The sequence below is a fragment of the Lissotriton vulgaris genome, chromosome 1_1, assembly GCF_964263255.1.
Source record: "Lissotriton vulgaris chromosome 1_1, aLisVul1.2, whole genome shotgun sequence".
NCBI lineage: Eukaryota > Metazoa > Chordata > Amphibia > Caudata > Salamandridae > Lissotriton > Lissotriton vulgaris.
The window spans coordinates 677,208,099-677,230,087 of record NC_141685.1 but is presented as its reverse complement, the minus strand read 5'-3'; the positions used below and the strand labels follow the sequence as shown (position 1 = coordinate 677,230,087).

The 21,989-nt window shown below is 43.3% G+C and overlaps 1 protein-coding gene across 1 annotated transcript in view; it reads left to right on the top strand.

Moving 5' to 3' along the window:
• Positions 1 to 21,989, top strand: part of LOC147747648 (putative defense protein Hdd11-like) — a 133,641-nt gene that overhangs the window by 14,797 nt on the left and 96,855 nt on the right. The window contains exon 2 of the mRNA XM_086936343.1: positions 223 to 421. Within this exon, the coding sequence (XP_086792469.1) occupies positions 223 to 421 (199 nt within the window). The remainder of the gene's footprint in view (positions 1 to 222; positions 422 to 21,989) is intronic.

The following is a 21,989-nucleotide window of genomic DNA, read 5'->3' as shown; positions in this document are numbered from 1 at the left end:
ATTTTCAATCAGAGGTTTTCTGGTTGATTGTTTTAAATATGAGACCGTGTGGGAGCATATACCTATTCAAGCACAATGAATGACTACCTTAAGACATGACTGGCTGATTAATTGGCCATTTGTTCCATAGCTCCACAAATTAATGTATGTAAGAAGTGCCAATTGATTTTGAAATAGAATCACTTTTTAATGAGAAGCCAATGATTATTATGTGTTTTGCAGATGACGTTTCCAGTCTTCCAGACACTCCTTCTTGTTACCCTTGGGCTCCCTATGCATGTGCTGTCTTATGGGAATGGAAAGGTTGAACCCGCCTGCGTCACGATGGAACCACAGCATCAAACCACTGCACAGACTTCCGCTGCGCCTTACACCATAACTGTAGATAGAACGGTCTACAAATCTCAAGACACTATTGGAGGTAAGAACACACATCAGCAGTGAATAAAATGCAGTCAAATTCCTTGTACATGTATTTATCTAATAAAGGTCTTTGCTAAAAGAGAGGTTTGGAATAAACATAACTACAACCTCCACTAACGAAAGATAGACAACAAAAACAAATAGAACAAAAGAATAATTTCTAACTTGGTGCCCGATACACAAAGGCCACCTCAGTGCATAAATACCACAGTAAGTGTAAATGATCGACCACTTCTCGTCAAGCACATTTCCTTCAAACTTTGCGCATGACCTATTGCGCTTGGAGCAACACCTGCTCTCTTTATCCACATGGCAAACTGGCTCAATATAGGCCTGCAAGAGCTCTCAGCATAGCCTCTCACCATCAGTTTCAAGTTCCTCATATCCGGCATCAAAGACCAGGAGGACTGTCCTTCTCATACCAACTGATCTCAAACAACTAGCCTTCTGGAAAGCACTCAAAACCAGGCTTTTTCGTTCTTGATTCTTACACTTCTGTTTTATTGCTTCCTCAGCAGGCTCTTAGTGCCAGGATCCCCATACGGGTGATAGCCACGCTCTCCATTTAGTTTGATAGATTTTAGATTCATATACTATCTAGTTTGAGTCTCAAAAATCACGTAGCAGTGGTTGAAAAGTAGCACACACCCCTTTACAAAACCCATTAACTATTCAACACCTCACACTGAACTACTTGAAATCGGACACCAAGTGAGGAATTTTAATTCTGTTGTATTTTTTGTTTTTGTTTGTCTACCTTTTGTTAGTGGAGGTCGTAGGTATTGTTTCACATACCAAAACATCCTGTATGTCCGCGTACTTACCAGTAGTCTTGAATTTGATTTTCCTACTTATTCTGACTAATGCTGTGGCCCATCACACCTACTGATTCTTACTGTTAACACACCAATATAGTTAATATAACAATTGTGATTGAAACTTGCAACACAATAGGTCATACTGAAGCGTCCTGCAAATATAATCTTGAAATTTAAAAGCATTTAGAAAAATCATTAAATCTTTCTATTGAAAGGTAATAAGACAGAAAATCAATACAAGCTGTGTTATGTCTTTAGAGTTAACATTGTCTGCTTTGCTGGCTTCATCTCAAACGAATTATTTGCAAACAATAAGAATATGAGATGTGGTACCTATAAATGGTGGGTGACGAAAACAGCCTAGGTTCATAGGTTCATTAGACGTATATTCCTAACTTTTAAATTCTCCATTGTTGAAAGACCATTCATACCAAGCTTCCATGAACAATCTTAGCTTGATATAATTGTGCAGTTTGCCAAAATAGGCTTTGGATTTGACCTTGTCTCAAAGTCTAGCCATAAACTGTTTTCTGTCATGATCTGTGGCCTGAGCTCACATCTTTGTGCTCCCAACTGTCTGGTATGGTACACATTCAAAATAAGGATATAATGGTGGTGTGCACAGACTGTTGACATTGCTTGGAGGGAGTCTTCATGTCTTCTCTGTATGCACATTGCTAGACACATGAGCCAAGGAATCTGCATGTGCTTTGAAATCACTGGATACTCCCAAGATTTGCAAGTGGAAGAGTTAATTTTAAAAGGCACATAGTATAAGTTCCTCATGGTCCAGAGCATTGTTGCTAGGCAATCAAGACATATTGTTGCTGCAAGTAGTGCCTTGCTGTTAAATCTAATTAAAACCGTGGAAACTATTTTGTGATAATCTTTAAAATCAACATAAGGCTGAGCTTGATACAGAGATGAATTTTTAGGAATCCACTTTTGTGGAGATAAGCTTGGTTGCTAAGTACTGTTTCAAGAACTACCTTTTAAGGATTATAAACTCATAATAATGCACACCTTGGTATTCAACATAAGGAAGGGGAAACATCCTCATCCCTTCACTGACTTCACATTTTTCTTTTGTTACCTTTATATTTTAAGTTGGTGATATCGATTTGGAAAGAAATTTCTTGTTGCTAGTTGAGCCTAATAATTCTAATGTGTGTTTGTTAGAAATTGGGTTGTTAGTTGGCTGGGGTAGGAGCCGTGGTCAAGCAGCAACCACAATCCTAGTCTGTGTAAGAGGCAAGCAAACCCTACATTTACCTGTGCTCACCCTCTGGTAGCTTGGCACAGACAAGTCAGGCTAAACTTTAGGCAATGTGTAAAGTATTTGTGTAACACTTCAAATAGTAAAACAGTAATAATACCAAGCAAAACGATTTCACACAAGGTTAGACAAGTAGAGCTTACTTTAGTAAAGAAAACAAGATTGCAATGACAAAAATCCAATAAGTAGAACAGAAGATATTGAATTTCAAAGTTTAAAGTAAAATAGTGCCAAGAAGCAAAAAGCACTATTTGGGATATCTGGTCATGCCGAACTAGGACAAAGTCAAAAGTTCAGGCTGACATTAATGGAGCACTGACCAGCTACCGACACCTGGTTCAGCCCCCTGAACCAAGGTACCTTAAATCCTGGTTGCGGACGTTAGTGTGGTTTCACGTCGAAGATCCTATCGACAAAGCTTGCAATGCGAAGGCCGATGGAAGGCACAGTGGAGAGGATGTGTCGGTTCCGATGAAGGGTGAAGCTGTGATGCAGAGATTCTTCATCGTCGTCGAGGCTGCCGTTGACAAGGGGCGCCAGGAACTTGTGCTGGGAGAAGCATTGTGCAGTGGCAATTCCGAAGTCAATGCGTCAGTCCCAAGATGGGGGATGCAGAGGCGATCCGAGTAGTTTGAGATGGGTCCAATCAACGCAACGGCAGCGATGCGTCGTTCTGCTTGAAGATGTACTGCTCATTCTAGGAGATGCGTCAGTTCTACTCAAGGATTCATCACCACCCAGAGCATATGTCGGGTCCACTGGAAAAACAACTTATGCCCACTTCCAAGGATATAGGATTGGGATTGCACCACTTGGCAGGGCAGACTCGCAGATGTGCAAAAGCAGGGAGATTGGAAGTCTTTTATGCCCATGAGACCTCCTATCAGTAGGCCAGGCAGCTAGCCCTTGAAGTCACTCTGGGTTCAAATGATCCCCGTGGAGTCCTTCTCACCCAGGCAGGAGGGCAGCAGGAAGGAGGTCAGCACACCAAGGCAGGAGTTTAGGAAAGCAGAAGTCCAGCACAGTGGAAGACCTTTGAGCAGCACAGCAGGACTTCTTCCTGGCAGAGTCTTCACTAGTCCAGAAGTATAATGAAGTGGTAGTGTCCGAGATCAAGGTACTTGTGCCCAGTGGTGCCTTTGAAGTGGAGGAGACTTCAAAGACAGGCCTCTGAACTGCACAGAGGCCCTGCCCTTTCTGCCTTGGCTACAGACTCACTAAAGGGGGGTATGTGGCCAGTTGTGAGGGGACTGGACATAGCCTATTTCGGTGTGAGGCTGGGTACCAGCTCTCCCTCCCATCCTGTCAGGATGACCCATCAAGTCACACCTAGGCTTCCATTGTGCGTTGCAGTCTAAGGGAAATGCACAAAGCCCAGCTGTCACCCACCCCATACATTTGATCAGCGACAGGCAGCATGCATCTTGTAGCTAAAGTAAGAAAATGCCAACATTCTAAAAGTAGCATTTTCAGAGTAGCATTTTAGAATTTGCATTTTAAATTGTGATTTCGGAGACACCAGACTTGAAGGGTTGACTCTTCCCGATTGGGAATTACACTTATGGATTGTAACAAGGTTTCCCAATGTTATCCTCTGGGAGAGTTATACCTTACAGCAGTGAAAACCCATTTGAGAGTTTTTCACTACCAGGACATATAAAACGTAAAGGTACTCATCCTGCCTTTTAAATACATTGCACCCTGCCCTACTGGGTTGTCCAGGGCCTACCTTAGGGATGATGTATATTTATAAAAAGGGACAGTTGGGGCCTGGCAAAAAGTTTGTTTTACCAGGTCAAAATGGCAGGTAAATTGCACCCACATGCTTTTTAATGAGAGGCCTGAGACATGATTAGAGGGCTACTAAAGTGGATGGCACAAGCAATGCTGCAGGCCCTCTAGTAGCATTTACATTACAGGCCTTGGGTACATGTAGTACAAGTATAAGTAAATGTATTATGCCAAATGGAGATGAACCAATATTTTCATGTTTAGGTGAGAGAGCACTAGCACTTTAGCACTGGTCAGCAATGGTTAAAGTGTGCAGAGTCCTAATACCAGCAAACAAAATCAGAAAAGTGCAGGAGGTAAGCAAAGAGTGTAGGGGAAGACCACCCTAAGGTTGTGCAATGTAATAGTGTTGATGTGTTGCAGTTTATGAAGCAGATGGATCTGGCCCTTTCTGCAGTGTCATCCCCAAACCTTTTGCATTTGTATTGTATCTTTATTTTCAATTTGCAAACTGCATTATTCCCACAGGCCTCAAAGCACTAGCACCGGTAAATAATACTGCTGAGCAAAGACCAGAGCACTACAGTCACAGGAGCGGGAGGAGCCAGGTTTTCATTTGCTTGCGGAAAGCTACATAGGAGTTCAAATTCGCAATGTGGGTGGACAAGGTATTCCACAGTTTGGCTAGGCTACTGAAAAAGAGCAACCAACCCACCTGGCTATCCGGAATCTAGGAATGGGCACCTTTGTAAGAAGAGATGATAAAAGCTGTCTCTTAGCGGTATGCCAATGAATTGCTGTTCTCAGGGGTAATGACCCCTGATGGTGAAAAGCCAATTGGACCATTCAGAGCGCTTTAAGAGTCACTGGCTTTCTAACTGGGAGCCGGTGAAGGGAGCGCATGCCTTCCCTGACTGAAAGGCGTTGGGGTAAATCCAGTACCAGGCAGGCTGCCACATTTTGAATGGCCTGCAGTCTGTTAAGCGAGGACTTGTTAATGTATAAGTATAAAGCAAAAATCAAGGCGTAATATAATTAATGCTATAACCACTCATACTCTGAGTTCAACCGGTATGAGAGAGAAAATCTGTTTCAAGGTTTTAATAATGAAAAATCAAGAACTCGTAGGTAAGGGTATTATCAAAGATGACCCCTAGATTTTTCACAGAGACAACTGGTGTAGGTAAAGGCCCACACGTCTCTGGCCACCAAAGTTCTGACCACACCTAGTGCTGAGACCCAAAGATCAAGATCTCAATTTTTTCTGCATTTAATTTCAAACAGTTCTCCTTTATCCAGACACTGATATCAGTCATACACAGTTCAAATTTCTCTGCAACCAGCAACATATTGTCTGATAGAGAGACGATGATTTGGGTATTGTCCACATAGGACAACACCTGAAGGCTGAATGACTGCACCAGTTTAGCCAAGGGGAGCAACATATAGATTAAACAGGGTTGGGCTGAGGGGGGACCTATGCAGAACCCCACAAGGCAGTTGGAACTGTTCTGCCTTGAAATTTCCACAGCTGACTGTTTGAGTTCTGTTCTTCAAGAAAGAACTCCGCAGCTCCAAAGCACTATCCCTCAGCCACGCTTGATACGATTTTTGCACCAAGTGGGATGGGGATATCGTATCAAATCCAGCCAAAAGATCCAACATTACTAAGATGGCCGTGCCTTGTTGATCCACTTGGCAATAAATAGAATCTGCCGCAGCAACTAGTTCCAATTCCATACTATGACCACTTCGGAAACCATTTTGTGAGGGGTCCAGGCGGTGCTGAGCGGTAATATACTTGGCCAATTCCTGATTGATATATTTTTCAAACATTTTAGCCAGAGCAGGCAGGAGGGAGAATGGACCAAGATATTTACGGTCCACTGGATCTCCATTTGGTTTCTTTTTAAGGGTATTAATAAATGTTGCCTCCTTCCAGAGTTGGGGGAAACCCTGCAACAATGTTTCAGAAACTTTGAGAGATCCCCAATGTTTGCTAGCCCCGAGTAGTAGAGAGCTCTTTACCCACCTTGAAAAGTTTGTTGGGAGTATTGCAGGCAGATCATATTTTATTAATGTAATAAGAGGATTTGGCAGCCACAATGATATGTTTATACATAAGAATCCACTCTTTATGTTTGCATTTCTCCTCGGACATAAGATTTGCCCTCCATCTCCGTTCTTGCCTATTAAACTGTAATTCGAGGTATTTTAGTTCCTCTGAGAACCACTGTACGGATGCTGTAGTTCTATACCCCAATCTTATTTTTAATTGGGGCAACCCATTCAATTGTGTCCGTCACCGAACTATTACAATTCTCTGCCACTGGTAATGCCTCCCTGAGTGCTAATTCCATATTTTTGGAAGAGATTTTACACTGCACCTGTTCCATTCCCTTCTGCAGTGTGATATAAAAAGTCACCTCCAGGTGGTCTGTCCAACTTAACGGGAGAATGTCTCCCCTCCACCATGGCCAAATGGTTGGCAAAAATCCGATCCAACATATGGCTTGCTGTATGGGTTGGGGATTTGACCAGTTGGAAAATTCTAAAATAAGTCATAAGTTCTAAAAAAGTGACAATCATTGCACCTCTTATTTTTCAAATAGATGTTACAATCACCCAATATTGTACAATTGGGGTTTGCAATGTAGGGATCCCAGACTTGATTCCAGGCCTAGATGAACTGAGTTTGAGAGCCTGGGCGGGCAAAGCAGGGGGGCGGGGAATAAAGGAGAAACCCAAATAGATTGGGTTTATTATTAGCTTTTAGTCTAAACTGCCCCACCTCACAGGTGTCTTGCAAGTCCTAACTAATGAGCTCGAAAGTACAGTTGATCGAGTTTCTGGAAATAATAGCCAATCCAGCACCTCTACAAAGAGGTCAATCAAGTCTGGATTTTGTATAACCCCGTGGAATGGCCCCCACTAAATCAGGGTCCTAGTAGTCTTCCTTGGTCCAGGTTTCAATAATAAACAAACATTCTAAGACCTGGGTATGGATCAACTTGCATCCCTACATCCTATGTTTGACCGTGGAATGCGCGTTGCTCAAAGCACATGTAATCTCCTTCTGAGCGTGAGTTTCTCTATATCTTTCTTTACTATTAAAACCAGGCATTTCATGATCCAAGGTCAGCACAGGGTGCCAGTTACAGTGAGCATAACTGCACACTGATGTGTTTACAGGGATAATGGTGTCACAAAACTCTCTCCCATCTTTGGGACACCAATTCATGAAATCAGACCTAGAATATTGGTACGCTTACGGCGTGCCATCCTCACACCCGTGCTGTGCATCCGTGCATCTGGACGCTTTTTTATGCAGTTAAGCACATTGCAATGTCAGCGCTAGAATGCCGACCTGCTCCTCTCTGTAGCAAAGGCAAAATGGCCGTTGGGAAAGGAAATCAATGCAATCTCACAATTTCCAGCACGGTAAAAGAAGGGTTTTAACAGATGTTCTCACAGGCTCTGTGTGAAGTGCCCCAATATGTGCAAAAAGATGCTTTAATAAAAAAAAAATAGCAGCGGTTATATTAATATTCCTTAAGATAAAAATCCCTCCAGACAAATGTAAAGATCACCCCTCAATTCAAATTTCAGCCAAAGGAAGTTAATCCATCAAACAGGATTTATAAAGTGCAGTTAACCACAACCGAGGGTATCCAGTCACTGAGAGCCAAGCTGCTCGGGTGGCATCAGTTGAATAGCCATGTCTCTTGTCTCCTTCTGAATTCCTGAAGAAAGGCTTAGGTCTGGAGATGGAGGGGGAGGCTGTTTCAGGACTTCGTGGCAAGTTAGGAGCAGGGGTGCCCTCCACTGTTGCTTTGGCAGATGCATGGGGTGTGTGCCTGGGATATGAAGCTGGAGAGCAGGAGTCTGGAGGGTGGGTGGAAGCTCAGGCAGTGGTTGATGTAAGCTGGTCCTAGGTTGTGCAGGGCAATGTATGCGTGGTCAGCATCTTGAATTGGCATCTCTTGTGGATGGGGAGTCAATAGAGTTTCTTTAAGTGAGGTGTGATATAGGTCCATCTGGGGAGGTCAAGGGTGAGTCTGGCTGCTGAATTCTGAATGGTCTGCAGTCTCTTCAGGAGGTGTGTGGTGCTTCCTGCGTAGAATGCATTGCTATAGTCCAGGCAGCTGGTGGCGAGGGCTTGAGTGACGGTGCGTCTGGTGGAGACTGGGAGCCATTTGAAAATCTTTCCCAGCATGTGCAGCATGAGGAAGCAGGGAGAGGAGACTTTGTTGATCTGGTTCTTCAGTATGGGTTTGCTGTCCAAGATGGTGCGCAGGTTCTGGGTGTGGTCTCTGGGGGTGGGAGAAGGTCCCAGTTCAGCAGGCCACCAGGAGTTGTTCCACAGAGAGGTGTTGTCCCTGAAGGTCAGTATGTCTGTCTTGTCTGTGTTGAGGTTGAGGCAGTTGTTTTGCCTCTAATCAGCGGTTCTGGTCATACACAAGTGGAAGTTTTCCCTTTTGGTGGATGGATCTTTGGATACAGAGAGGATGAGCTGGGTGTCTTCTGCTTAGGAGATGATGCTCAGTCTGTGGTTTTTGACGTTGCTGGACAGTAGTGTCATGTAGGCATTGAACAGAGTAGGGCTGAGGGATGAACTGTGAGAGACGCTGCAGAGGATGTCATTGGGCTCCGAGTTGAACAGTGGAATGCAGATTCTCTGTGTTCTTCCAGTGGGAAAGTATGCGATCCATTTGAGGGCGTCTTCTTGCATTCAAATCTGATGAAGCCTCTTTATCATAGTGTGGTGAGACACAGTGCCAAGGAGATTCAGCTGCCTTGATCCAAGGAGGATCAAGGCAGCTGAATCTCCTTGGTCTAGGAGGGTCCTGATGTTGTCAGTGGCTGGGACCAGGGTGGTTTCTGTGCTGTGGTTTGAATCTGGATTGGGGTGCATCCAGAGATCATACTTCTTGAGGAATTCTGTGAGTTGGTGTTTGTTGGCCTTTTCTGAGACTGTGGCAGTAAAGGGGAGCAAGGATATGTGTCAGAACTTCTTGAGTTTGTTGGGGCTGGTGGATAGTTTCTTGAGGAGGGGTTTGACTCCAGCATGTTTCCAATCATCTGGGAAGGTGGCCGAGGTGGTGGATGATTTGAAGATGGCTGTGAACTTGTTTCTAATAGTCTTGTTGCTGCGGCTAAACATGTGGTGGGGACAGGGGTCTGTGGGTGCTCCTGAGTGGACAGTGTGCATGATGTCTGTGGGGATCGGTGTGGTGAGCTAGTCCTGGCAGTGATCTGGTGCTTGGATATTGTGACTGTGGGAGGGTGGAGGCTGACGGTGTCGGCGGCTGCAGGTTGGGTTTTGAAGTGTTTGTAGATAGTGGAGATCTTGCCCTTGAAGCCGTCAACAGGGTGTCGCAGAGTTCTTGGGAGGACGTAATAATGTTTTCAGTTGCTGAGGGGTCGGAGAACTCCCTGACGATGCTGAATAGTTATTTGATGTGGTTGGAGGTGGCTTTGATGCAGTCAGCTAGGGTTTTCCTTCTTGTCTCTTTAAGAAGTCAGTGGTAATGGTTGAGGGATGTCTTGAAGGTGGTCCGGTCGGTGGGCTCCTTGCTGGTGTGCCTTTTCCTTTCCAGTTGCCCGCAGTTGCGTTTGATGGTTCTCAGTTCTGGGATGTACCAGCTGTCATGTTTGGAGGATCTCTTGAGTTTGGTGGGTTTGATGGGGGAGACTCTGTCGGTGCAGGTGGAGATCCAGGTGGTGAAGTTCTTGACCACCTGTCCAAGGTTGGTAGTGGTGTCAGGGTGAATGGTGTTGAGGGTATCGGTCCATTGACTTTTGAAAATACTTTTTTCCAGCTGTGTTGTGAGGTGTTGGGTGGTATGGTAATGTTGCTACAGGCTGCTGTGTAGGTGAAGTGGACGATTAAGTGGTCCCTCCAGGTGAGCTCGGTGACATTGCTGTACTTGACTCTGTTGCTGGCTGTGAAGATAGGGTCCAGCATGTTCCTTGTGATATGTGTGGGGTCGGTGACTAGCTGGATGAGGCCGATGTTGGTTATGATTTGGAGGAGGTTGGCTGTGTTGGCGTCATTGGGGTCATCAAGGTGTAAGTTGAGGTCTTCAAGGAAGACATAGTGTTTGGAGTTGATAGCTTGAAGAGTGCTAAATTTGGGGATGGCGTCGCCAAAGCTGGGGCGTGGTCCTTGGGGTTGGTAGGTGAGGGTGCCTCTAATGGTGGTCTTGTTGTCTGTTTGAGTTGGAAGTTTAGGTGTTCCATGATCGGGTGGTGTCATCTGTGGCAGTGGTGCCTTGGATGGAATCTTTGTGGATGATGGTGATCACACCTCCGTGTTTGGTGATACGATCCTGGTGTGCAATCTTGTAGCTGTTGGGCGTGGCCAAGGCAAATTCAGGTGTGGACGCAGGAGGCAGTGGAGATGTCCAGGTGCAGTTGTGGCAGGTGTGGGGGTGGCAGCTGTTTGTGCGGGTGCTACAGCAGGCAAAAGGTCCCACTGTTGTGTGGCGAGCTGCAGCAGCAGCTGTTGTTGTGGAGTCTGGATTCCAGGGCTCTGATCTGGCACCGGTTTAGCAGCGGGTGATGGGAAATCCAGGGTTCCTGATGCTGGTAATTTTATAAAACAAACATTAACACCAAGAAAAGTGCAAAAATGAGCTTAACATGTGCTCTAATCACAGCGGGATCTGCTTACTGAGGCCCTCCACTTTTTGCTGAAATCGTGTTTGTTACCTTTAGGACTCTGTGCACGTTACCACTGATAACCAGCCCTTAAATGCTTGTGCTCTATCCTTACAACATGTAACATTGGCTGATACCTAATTTGCATATTTAATTTACTTGTAAGACCCTAGTAAAGTGGCACTATACATGCCTAGGGCCTGTAAATTAAATGCTGCTAGTCCGCCTGCAGCGTTTATTGTGCCACCCACTTAAGAAGCCCTCTTAAACATTTATCAGGCCTTCCATTACAAAACCTGTGTGTGCAGTTATAAACTGGCATGTCAATTTGGCATTAAAACTCCCTTGCCAATCCTTCTACTCCCATTTTATTACATACAAGTCACCCCTAAGGTAGCCCTACATAGCCCATAGGGCAGGGTGCTGTGTTATTAAAAGGTGGGGCGTGTACTTTTATGTTTTTCATGTCCTGGTAGTGAAAAACTCTTAAATTAATTTTCACTACTGTGAGGGCTACCCCGCCCAAAGGATAACCTTAGGGATTCCTTATTGCATTTAATAAGCTGTAATTTCCAATTGGGAGCTGGCAGCTATGTCATTTTGGTGTCTTTGGAATTTTGGTAAAGTGTCCTACTTAATGGTTAATTTATTTACAAAAAAATCCAATTATAAAAATACAACTTTTTGTAAGTTGGCAATTGTCTTCTCTTAGCCCTTTTCTGCCTATATCCTGGCCTTGGTCACATGACTTGGTGTAACTGACAGAATTTGTGAATTCCTCCCAGACAGTCACACAATAGAGGGATTAGGTGTGCCTGGATGGGCCATCTGCTGGCAGGATGGGAGTGGGCCAGAGTTGAGCACAGGGCCACTTACAACGGAATAACCTGTGCTCTGCCTTCACACAAAGGGCCTAACGACCCTGCATTGTCACTTCAGCCAGCTTGGAGCCAGGGAAGGAGAGGCAGGGAAATCCTTGCACTTCAAAGCCACTGTTTAGAAGCTTCTCTCACCTTCAGGAACCAGGGCAACAAGGTATAAAAGTAGGACCTCGGGCTCCAACTCTTTAGAACTCTACGGGACCTGTGGATACTCTGCTAAGAAGAAGGACTGCTGCGCTAATACAAGGACTGCCACTCTACTGGCTTGCTGCTCTAAAGGAACTGCTGCTGTGTGGTGATTACCTGCTGCCTTGTGCCATCTTGCCTGGGGAAGAAGAACTGGACCTGCAACTTCTTCTTGACCTCATGACCCCAGAGTGACTTAAAGGGCTAGTCTGCTGGACTTCTTATCTGAGCCTCAGAGGCAAAGAAGGCTCCCCATTAGCTCCTGGACTCAGCTATAAAGTCTTCCTGACCCTAAAGTCATACCCCTCGGGTCCTGGACCCTTTGTGTGACAAAACATGAGAAGGTAAATCTTCAGCAGGACCTATCTGGGACTGTATCCAACCCGTGCTACTTCGCGGTCTGCCTGAACCTTTGACTTTGACCTGGTGCAGTGCAAGCAGATATCCCCAGTTGGTGCTTAATTCTTTTAGGTGCTATCTTTCACTTTATTCTTTAAAATGTATACCTCTGGTTCTACTGATTTTGATTTTTGTCATTTGGTGGTGTTTTACTTATTAAATTAAGGTCAATTTCTCTAACTTTGTGCGGGAATATTTTTGTGTGGTGTTTGCACTGTTTACTGTTTGAAGTGTTGCACAAATACTTTACATATTGCCTCTAAGTTAGGCCTGACTGACAATCCAATTTCTCACAGAAGCGACCAAAATTAAAAGTATTTTGAACTAGAGAGTTTGTTCTTAGCAGACAGAAAGTAGTTGTATGTAGTGAGAGACCCATATCTAAACATGGGCGAATTTTGCGAATTCGCAATCCGCGAATTTGTGGATTTGCGAATTCGCGATCTGCAAAATTCGCGAATTTGTGCGAATTTGCGGATTTTTGTTTTTTTGCGTGTTCGCTGTTTTTTTTGCGTGTTCGTGGGTTTTTTTGCGTGTTTGCGGGGCTTTTTGCGTCTTCGCGAGCCACTTGCATAGCGAAGTTACCCATGCAGTCGTTTATGGGAGAGGGAGAGAGAGATAGATAGATAGATAGATAGAAAGAGAGGGAAAGAGAGAGGGAGAGAGAGAACGAGAGAAAGAAAGAGAGGCCGGATCTCTGAAGGGCCAGATTCCTGAGTTGCCCCTACAGAACATACAGCTTTTTATTTTTAGCAAAATGCATATGAAAATTGTGCTGTAAAGGTCTCTTTTAGTTTAACCCCTCCTGACAACTCAAAATGGGTGTATTTGCCATCCTCTCCCTTCTTCCTGTTTTTTATATCTGTAAGTGCTTCCTGATGAGGTTTAATTCCTTGGACAGGTGCCTCGTTGCCTACTTGTAACTATTCTCTGACCCTGCTTCAAGGGTCAGAGCAGGGACAGAGAATAGTTGCAAGTAGGCAACGAGGCGCCAGGAAGCAATTAGCAGCAGGTGTCCAAGTTGAAGTTAATTTGTTTGTAACCCTTTTGTAAAAGGTTACAAAGAAATTAGGTTCAACTTTTGAACCTGCTGCTGTAACCCTTGCTTGGCTGAAAATTCGTCCCCGCTGATTGCGGATTTTACCACGATTTCGCGAGATTCGCGGATCGCGAAATCGTGGAAAATCCGCAAATTCGCCCGCGAAACGGATTTTACGCCCACCTTTACCCATATCTCTGGATAATCTTTACATCTCTTTCATAGATATTTGCCTTTTAGCTCTAGGAAAACTCTGAGTTTCATCGGACTTAGAGAGTTCAAGGCACATATATATTCCAAAGGTATATTATTTGCAATTTAGTTTTACATGCTTTAGTAAGGTTTATAAGACCTTAAAGATCTCTCCCTATTTTTAGATATCAGCATTCCCTCTAGTTGAAGGCAATAACCAGCTGAATGTTAAGTCAATAGGACGATATCCAAGTGTTTCTGATTTCTCTCTTCTCATTCCCCTTTTCGCTGGTGTTCTGCTATTATTCTGTGTATGGTTAGTAGTGGATTCAGAGAGGTGTGGAAACCTACATGACTCCTTTTGGAATTGGACTACATGGTTATTGCATTTTGGCAGTGTTGTCCTCCTCTAGGCTTCTGATAAGGGAGCTATCTTCTCTTTTTTTCTATTGTCTCCTGCCATTCGAAACCCTCTTTTTCAGAATAATGTTGCCTTTTAGAAGGAATAGTTCACGATTATTAGATAGTATGGGAAGCTCTGTTGGGCTAGGGGTTATTATGGGGTTTGTTTGAATCATTTCACCTAGCAGGTGTGTATACATGTTCAACATCCTTTTCCATACGTAATTGCTACTAATCTGACTACTTAGTCTGGTTACTGCAAGTGACATCTTCTCCAAGCAGAGCAGTTGGGCTACTTTGGGTTTATTTTCAGCAGGGTCCAATTCTAAAATGTCAATTGCAGGGCTTCAAGCCTGGTGCTCAAGCTTGCCACACTGGGCACGAAACATGCAGCCTTAAACATTTTGCCAAGATGGTTATACTATTGGGGCAATTCACACAAACCTTCACGGGTATAGGAAATAGTACTTCATAAATACTTTTTTAATGTACTTTCCATGTGTGAATAACCCTGAAACGTCCAACTCTCTGTTAGTGAAAGTGCAAAGAAGGCACAGTCCTTTAGATCTGTATTAAATGTATTAGAATTTTTCCATGACTATTCCCATTCTTGTTCCATTTTAGGTGGTTTACAGCCGGTTCATAAAGGCGTGTGAAAGTACCAGGCATAGTACTATACTACAGCAGCACTTATTTATGTACTGCAAATGCCCAGTGTTTCCATATTAGACCGAGAACTTACGAATTGTTTCAATTGGCATTTCTAACTTCTTCAAATTTGCAAGCGGATGCAGATCCATGTTCATGCTTAGGAAGACTATACATCATAAGCACTTCAATTTTCCAGATTTTTATAGTTTTTGATCTTCTAGTATGAAGTTCTTTATTTAATGAACACTGCATTCCACTAAGCAAGGATTTTTACCTGTATGTCCTTATTTTTCAAATCGTTCTCTTTGTAGTGCACTGTTCTAGCATTTAGTTGACGTTGTAGAGCATTTGTTGAATACTGGCACAAGTACAGAGTCATTTATGATGCTTCTTTAACACAGGGTTTCGACAAATCTGGAGCCAGTAGTGGTTTTGCTGTACTACTTTGTTAGAGGAAACTATTTCTGAAAGCTTTCACATCATACCTGTTTGATTTGGGATTATGTTTGTGAGGGGGACTCATGATGACACTGAGAACAGTGGTTGTTTTCAGTGTTTTCAGATAAGTTGTTGTGTAAATAAAGTCAAAAGCCATCTAAAAGTTTAAGAAATCAGAATAGACCGACATAACTTTGAAGGTTCCAGATTTGGGAATAAAATGGTGTCATGAATGTATAGTTCGTAACAGAGAGATGAACCCAATGTGCCCCTGGATAGGGGAGGAATATGTTATCCCTCCCTCCCCGCCTTTTCTTCCTTTCTGCCTTTCCCTCCTTCTCTTCCTTCCTCTCCCAATTAAGCTTTTGCTATCCACATGAAGTTCTCTCATCTATCCCCATGTAGATTTGGCTTTGTGAATTCCCATGAACATCAATTTAAGGTGGTCAAAGGTAGTAACTGCTAACCTTCACTTTGGTAAGTCACGTCCTGCCTGTACTAGTAGGTAGGGACAGGAGGTAAATAGGATTCTAAAAGCCTTGTTTATCATTTTTTTTTGTCCTCATATATGCCACCAGTAGATATTAACTCTAAATAGGCACGCTTCAGGCCACTGACAAAACCAACCTTTCCTGCCCTTGAGTTTGTGGATAGCCAATGGAGGTTGCCCAGAGTTAAGGCCGTTTCCAGTCCTACTCCCTTTCACTATGTTACTTGCCACACAGGGAGGACAGGACCACTTAACCTCTGGCATAATGATTGGACTTTTGTTGTTATTTCTCACACCATGATTTTAAAGCAGACCAAAGTTTAACAGACGTTACCCCTCCACATAGCATATCCAATCTACTAACCGCCATGATATTTCTAAGACAGTCCGCAAATTTAGGTGGGTGTTCTGATTTCCACTCTTTACAGATCTCCCTCCTGGCAATAACTACCACATAAAAGATAAACTGTGATATACAACTATTTATGTCCTAATCCGAAGGAAAACCAAAAAGAACCAATCTGGGAGTACATGTGATTGGTAATGACAGTACCTCTTCCAGGAAACCACACACCTGTCTCCAGTAGCTACTTATTTCAGGGCAATCGACGAACATATGACCGTCGTCTGCTGCTGGAAACTTGCATCTTGGACATAAATACTGTTCTGTTGCGATTTTTGAAAGTTTTGCCAGAGTCCAATAGGCCCTGTATGCTGTGAATAGGTGGTTTCTTCTCAGATTTGATGGTTTAATAATTTTTTGAGAAGGAGTGAAAGAATCTGTCCAAACTTTTAGTATATCACCCGGAATCTGTATTGTTGGAGTATCCCATAGTTTAGTTATTTCAGCCTCTAAGTTGTCTTTGCTTCCCATTAAAATTCTGTACCATTCAGCTACCTCACCCTTCCACCCTTCTCCCTACTTATTAATTCAAAAAGAGGACTCTCCACTTCTATGTTCCAGTTCTGACTTCCCCACCAAGCAGACAATTGGTAAAACTTGAATCTTGTGATGGTGCCATCTGTGAAGCTTGATAGGGAATCCCAACTTAATAGTGTAGAGCCATTGCACAAGTCCCCCATTTCATAAAACCAGCATTCCTCAGCGGGAGAGTTAATTGATCCATTAAACATTCCGGCGTACCGGGGGAATCCCAAATTGGTCTTGGGGATGGTAGTAAGGGATACCTAAGATTTTTCGTATCTGTTGCCAGTTATCTAGGGCTGTCCGCAAGCGCTTTAAACGTATTTTTTTTTAAAACTTCGGATCTCCAAACTTAAAGAGAAAAAAATCTGAACTATATGGAAGGTCCAGTAGCATTGCCTGAAAAAGTCTGCCATATGAGGTAGAATCCAATTTATTAGCTAAAAGTCTAAAGTTTTTAAACTGAAAGGCATAGCAGTAGAGAAGTAAATCCGGAAGTGCCAACCCACCAATTTTTAGCCCCCTTCTCAGCTTCTTTCAAGCTATTCTGGGAGACTTAGTAGCCCAAATAAAAGAACCGATCCTCCCTTGTAAATTGGAGATATCCTTTTTATTAAAAATCAAAGGAATTGAGTTAAACAAAAAAGTGACCTTTGGCAGGATTATCATTTTGACTAGGTTCACCCTACCATAGATGTTTAAAGGTAGGGTGTTCCATCTAGTCAAAAGCTTCCTCACTTCTTTTACAACTATTGACCAGCTGGTCTTGGGAGTTTCTTCCAAATTGTGTGTAAGATAAATCCCCAAGTATCTAATTTTGGATTTTGCTTCTATGATCGGGGCAGGGTTGTTCCAACTCATTATGTCGGTTTTATCTTTGTTGATACTGTACCCCGATACTATTCCAAAGTTTCCGGCCAATTCAAATAGTCTTGGTATTGCCACCTCTGGATTGGATGTATAAAGAAGAAGGTCGTCAGCATAAAGAGCTGTCTTGAGGACTAAGTCTCCCATTATGAATGGTTTAATTTCCAAATCCTGCCTTAGGGAACAAACGAAAGGCTCAATATAGATATTGAATAAAAGTGGGGATAAGGGACAACCTTGCCTGGTTCCTCTAGAAATGTTCAGCCATTCAGACAGACTACCGTTGACCGGAATTTTTGCCCTGGGACACCTATACAGTGCCTCGATTCCTTTAATAAAGATCTCTGGGAAACCAAACTTTGACATTGACTTCCATAAGAAGAGCCAGTTGACTTGATTGAACGCCTTAGCGGCGTCTATTGCTACAATAGTGAGTAGCATCTTCTTTTCTACCTCTATGTCTATTGCTCCTATGACTTGGAATGTCAACTCATTCAATTGGCGGCCAGGTATAAACCCCCTCTGGTCTGGGTGGATAATAGACTTAATTATTTTAGCTAGTCTGGAAGCCAATATACCAGAGTATATTTTTGAATCCGAATTTAAAAGAGAGATAGGTCGATAAGACTCTATCATTCTCGGGTCTTTATTTGGTTTAGCTATCAGGGTAATTGTAGCATCTAACCAGGAGGGTGGAATTGGCTCTCCCTGTATAAATATTTTATTAAAGAGTCTCTAGTGGAACTAAAACCTCTTCCATATTATATTTATAAACCTCGGTCGGGAGTCCGTCTGGGCCAGAGGCCTTGTTTCTAGCCATCTTTTTTAGTTGTGCCCTAACTTCACCCTCCGTGATCTCGGTAGCTAAAAAAGCTTTATCTGAATCGCTCAACTGTAGCAGTTCTCTCATAGCCCACCAATTATCCAGATCTTCCGACCCCCGACCGTTCTTCTCCCGATAGAGTTCCTCATAAAAGGCTCTAGCCTCACTTTTAATCTCTGTGTCCTCTGTTAAAGATAACCCAGTGCCATGCTGTAATAAGCATTTAATATTATTTCTGCACCTCTCTGACCTTGCCTTCCATGCTAACAAAGAACCACATTTCTCACCATACTCAAAATTACGAAGCTTACTGACTTCCCACTTATCTATAATTATTTTTTCGGCTCTAGCTCTGAAGTCTGTTTGTAGTTTTAAAATTTCCTTTTCAAGTCCCGGAAAACTAGCTCTGTCTTCGGAGACAGCAAGTTGAAGTTGCTGTCCTTTAGTTTGATTGTTGAGCTCTTGTTTATCTCTTTCTATTTTGAGCTTCCTGTTTAAAATCATATGAGAACCATAGATTCCTCTTAAGTAAGTTTAAATGTTTCCCATATGATTTGATCTGAGGCTGTATTCTCATCAAACAAAAAGAATTCCAATAGACTTTCCTTGATTTTGTTTTTAATCTCGTCATTTAACAAGATAGTCCTATCAAGTGTCCACCTATATTCTGAGGGACTATTCTGAAAATTCATTTTTAGCTCAACCACAGAGTGATCTGATAGACCAACTGGAATATAAGAAATTGAGATATTAACTAAAAAAGATTGATCTAACAGAAAAAGGTCTATTCTTGAAAACAGACTATATTTTTTGCTATAGAAAGAATACTCTCTTTGATTGCCGTGTTTAGTTCTCCATGCATCTTGTAGCGTATAATCTTTCATAATGTTTTTTTCAAGCTTGAAGGGATTTATTAGGGGGATTATATTTAGCTTTGGAGGTGCGGGCCAATTGTGGGTCCAATAAGAGGTTAAAGTCACCTCCTAATATGATTGGAACTGTATGTTGTAACATGTATCCTTCTAATTTATGAAGAAAACAAGCATTATCCTCATTAGGACTGTAATATACCCCACACAAAAGTTTAGAGCTGCCAATTGAAACAACTGCAGCCAGCCATCTTCCAGACTGATCTGTATCCCAGTTATGGACCCTGATCCCTTTATTAGCGCGCACCACCATAGCTACCCCTCTAGTAACACCAGTTTGTTTAGAACAAAAGATGTCCTGAACCCAGTTATATCTTACAAATATTTTCCTACACTCTTCTGCTTCCAGATGAGTCTCCTGTAAAAGATATACACAAGCTTCGGAGTTTTTCAAAAATTCACAGACATTTTGTTGTTTTTCCGGCTCCCCAAGCCATTCACGTTCCAGGAAAGGATTTTGCTACTAGGTGTTAGATTTGAAGGCATTATATGATGTGACTACCCCTACACCTGTAACCAGTGGTGGCCCATGGTTGTATTCAAATTTTACGGAAAAGTAAAAATTTATGGCAAATGAGGACATTTTTATCTGTTTTTCCCCTTCCCCCTGTGAACCCACCCCGCTCTCCTCCCGAGGAACTCAACCCTCCTGTTTGGCGTGAACACACCTTTAGGAGGCCCTGCACCCTCGACACCCCCACCTAAGTGAAACATAAATCAGGTTTTTCTCCAATGATTTTATTTTTTATTTTTTTTATTTTCCTTTTATCTAATAATCATTTCTTGTTTAGACAGAAGACCCTTTTTTTTCCTTTTTTTCCCTAACTATAAAGGCACAATTTTACGAGGAGCTGGCATTGAATTAGCTAGTCTCTTTCATTTTAGCCAACAACTCGTCAACTTCTTCTGGGAAGTGACAAGTATACATCTTATTGTTCCACATTATTTTAAGCAAAGCTGGGAACTTCATTTGTACCTGAGCCCCCATTGATCGTAAGTCTGGCATCCTTGAGCCCAGCTACCATTGCCTTTGAGCGGTTTTTCCCCCTATATCTGATCTGATCTGATCTGATTTGGTATGGGTTGGCACGAAAGTGCAAAGAAGTGCGTGCCAAACATCTACTAAGGATCAACTCTTTAACACTGTATGTTTGTAAGTACACCAGAATCTTCCTGGGTGCTTTGTGATCCGGGTGCAGCCTAAACGGGTCTCTATGCACTCGCTGAATCTCAGCCTCCAAGTCAATATCTAATCGATCCTTAAGTATGTCTTCGCGAAGCAATCTACACACAAACCCCTTTATGTCTTACACTTCTACTCCTTCAGGAATTTTGAGAATCCTAAGATTGTTGCGCCGACTCTGCGTCTCCAATCTTTCCAGATCCATTGTTAGGGTCAGATTCTGTGCTTTGATGGCTTCTATGTCTTTAGGATTCCCTTTGGCAGTCTCTGACAATGCAGTAACTTTACTTTCCAGTACGCTAGTCCTGGCATTGATACCCTCTAATTTAGCCTCTAGTATGTCTAATCTGTCATGTAGACCTCTTTGATTTCTCTCCGAAATCTCAAACTTTCCCAGAAGATCGTCTTTCAATGCATGGAACAAAGAGCCAAGTAAATCTCTCTCGTTTTCCCTCCTGGTTGGTCTATCTGCACCATCAGGTTGAGGTTCTGAAGTATAAGTATCATGGACTAGGGGGGAGGGAGAGATTGAGCTTTGTTATAACCGTTTGGTGCGATCAGAGGGGGAGATACTACAGCAGAATTCGAAGTTGCAGATTTTATTAGTGGAGGAGGGAGTGTTTCTACTACATTCGAAGGGGGGTCTGCAACTGAGGCCAAATCTTGCCTTGGGCTGATATGCGCTGCTTCCCCCTCTGGCCTCTCCTCATTAGGTGTTAAATCTAGTACAGCATACTTATTACTTAAAGATAACATAGAGTGAAGAGAGGGGGTGGGTACCTCATTAGGCTGAACAGTTTCATCTGTTTCAACTACTTTAGAGCTAGTATTAGCCTCTGCCTTATTTGTAGTGCCTGCCTTAGAATTCACTGCCTGCTCCATAATTTTGAAGTAACTTTTAAGTGAGGAAGTCCCTCTAGGCACTTGTGGTTGCTTTGTCACCTTAACTAACCTCCCCCTTCTAGCTCCCACCTTCCTGTTTCGTGTGAGTGGAGAAATAGGTATCGGACCCCCCTTTCCTTCAACAGTATCAGTGTCCGTGGGATTCCAAGCCCCTTGTTTCGATCTTAGCTGGTATCTGCTCCTTACTTCTCCTGCCTTTCCTTTTTCAGGAATAACCAACTTTATGGAGCATTCAGTAGAGGCTGCCCCCTTGATTCCACCGCCAGCCTCAATTTCTTTGGTTCTATTATCAATTTGGCTGATTGATTTATATTTTCCTGCCTCCATGCAGTCCTCCCTTCCAAACACCACCTTACCGCTATTCAGGGATGCATAGGACCCTCGGCATATTGAGGCTCTAGCTCGAGCGAGGAGCGCTGCCCTTGAACGCAGCCACAAACTTCTACAGCTTACTCGAAGCCCTCTTTGGACGTTCTCCTCCACCGCAGCCTGACTGCTACCAATGACCAGCTTCTGTGTCTGCTGCCCGCTGAACTCGCCGCTCGGGATTCTACACAGCTGACCTGTCCCTGCCTCACTTGTGTATCGACGCTCAAGCATTCCGCTGGGTCCTGGATCCTGGCGCTGGGTCCTAGCGCACCCGCGTTCACCTCTCACAGCTCCGACCTCGAAATAGCAGAAACGGGAGAAAATTCAATGATACATAGCACTACCTTCTTGGAGAAAGATCATTTGTCCTCACCGGTTGTTAAACGTCGTCATCCATAAGT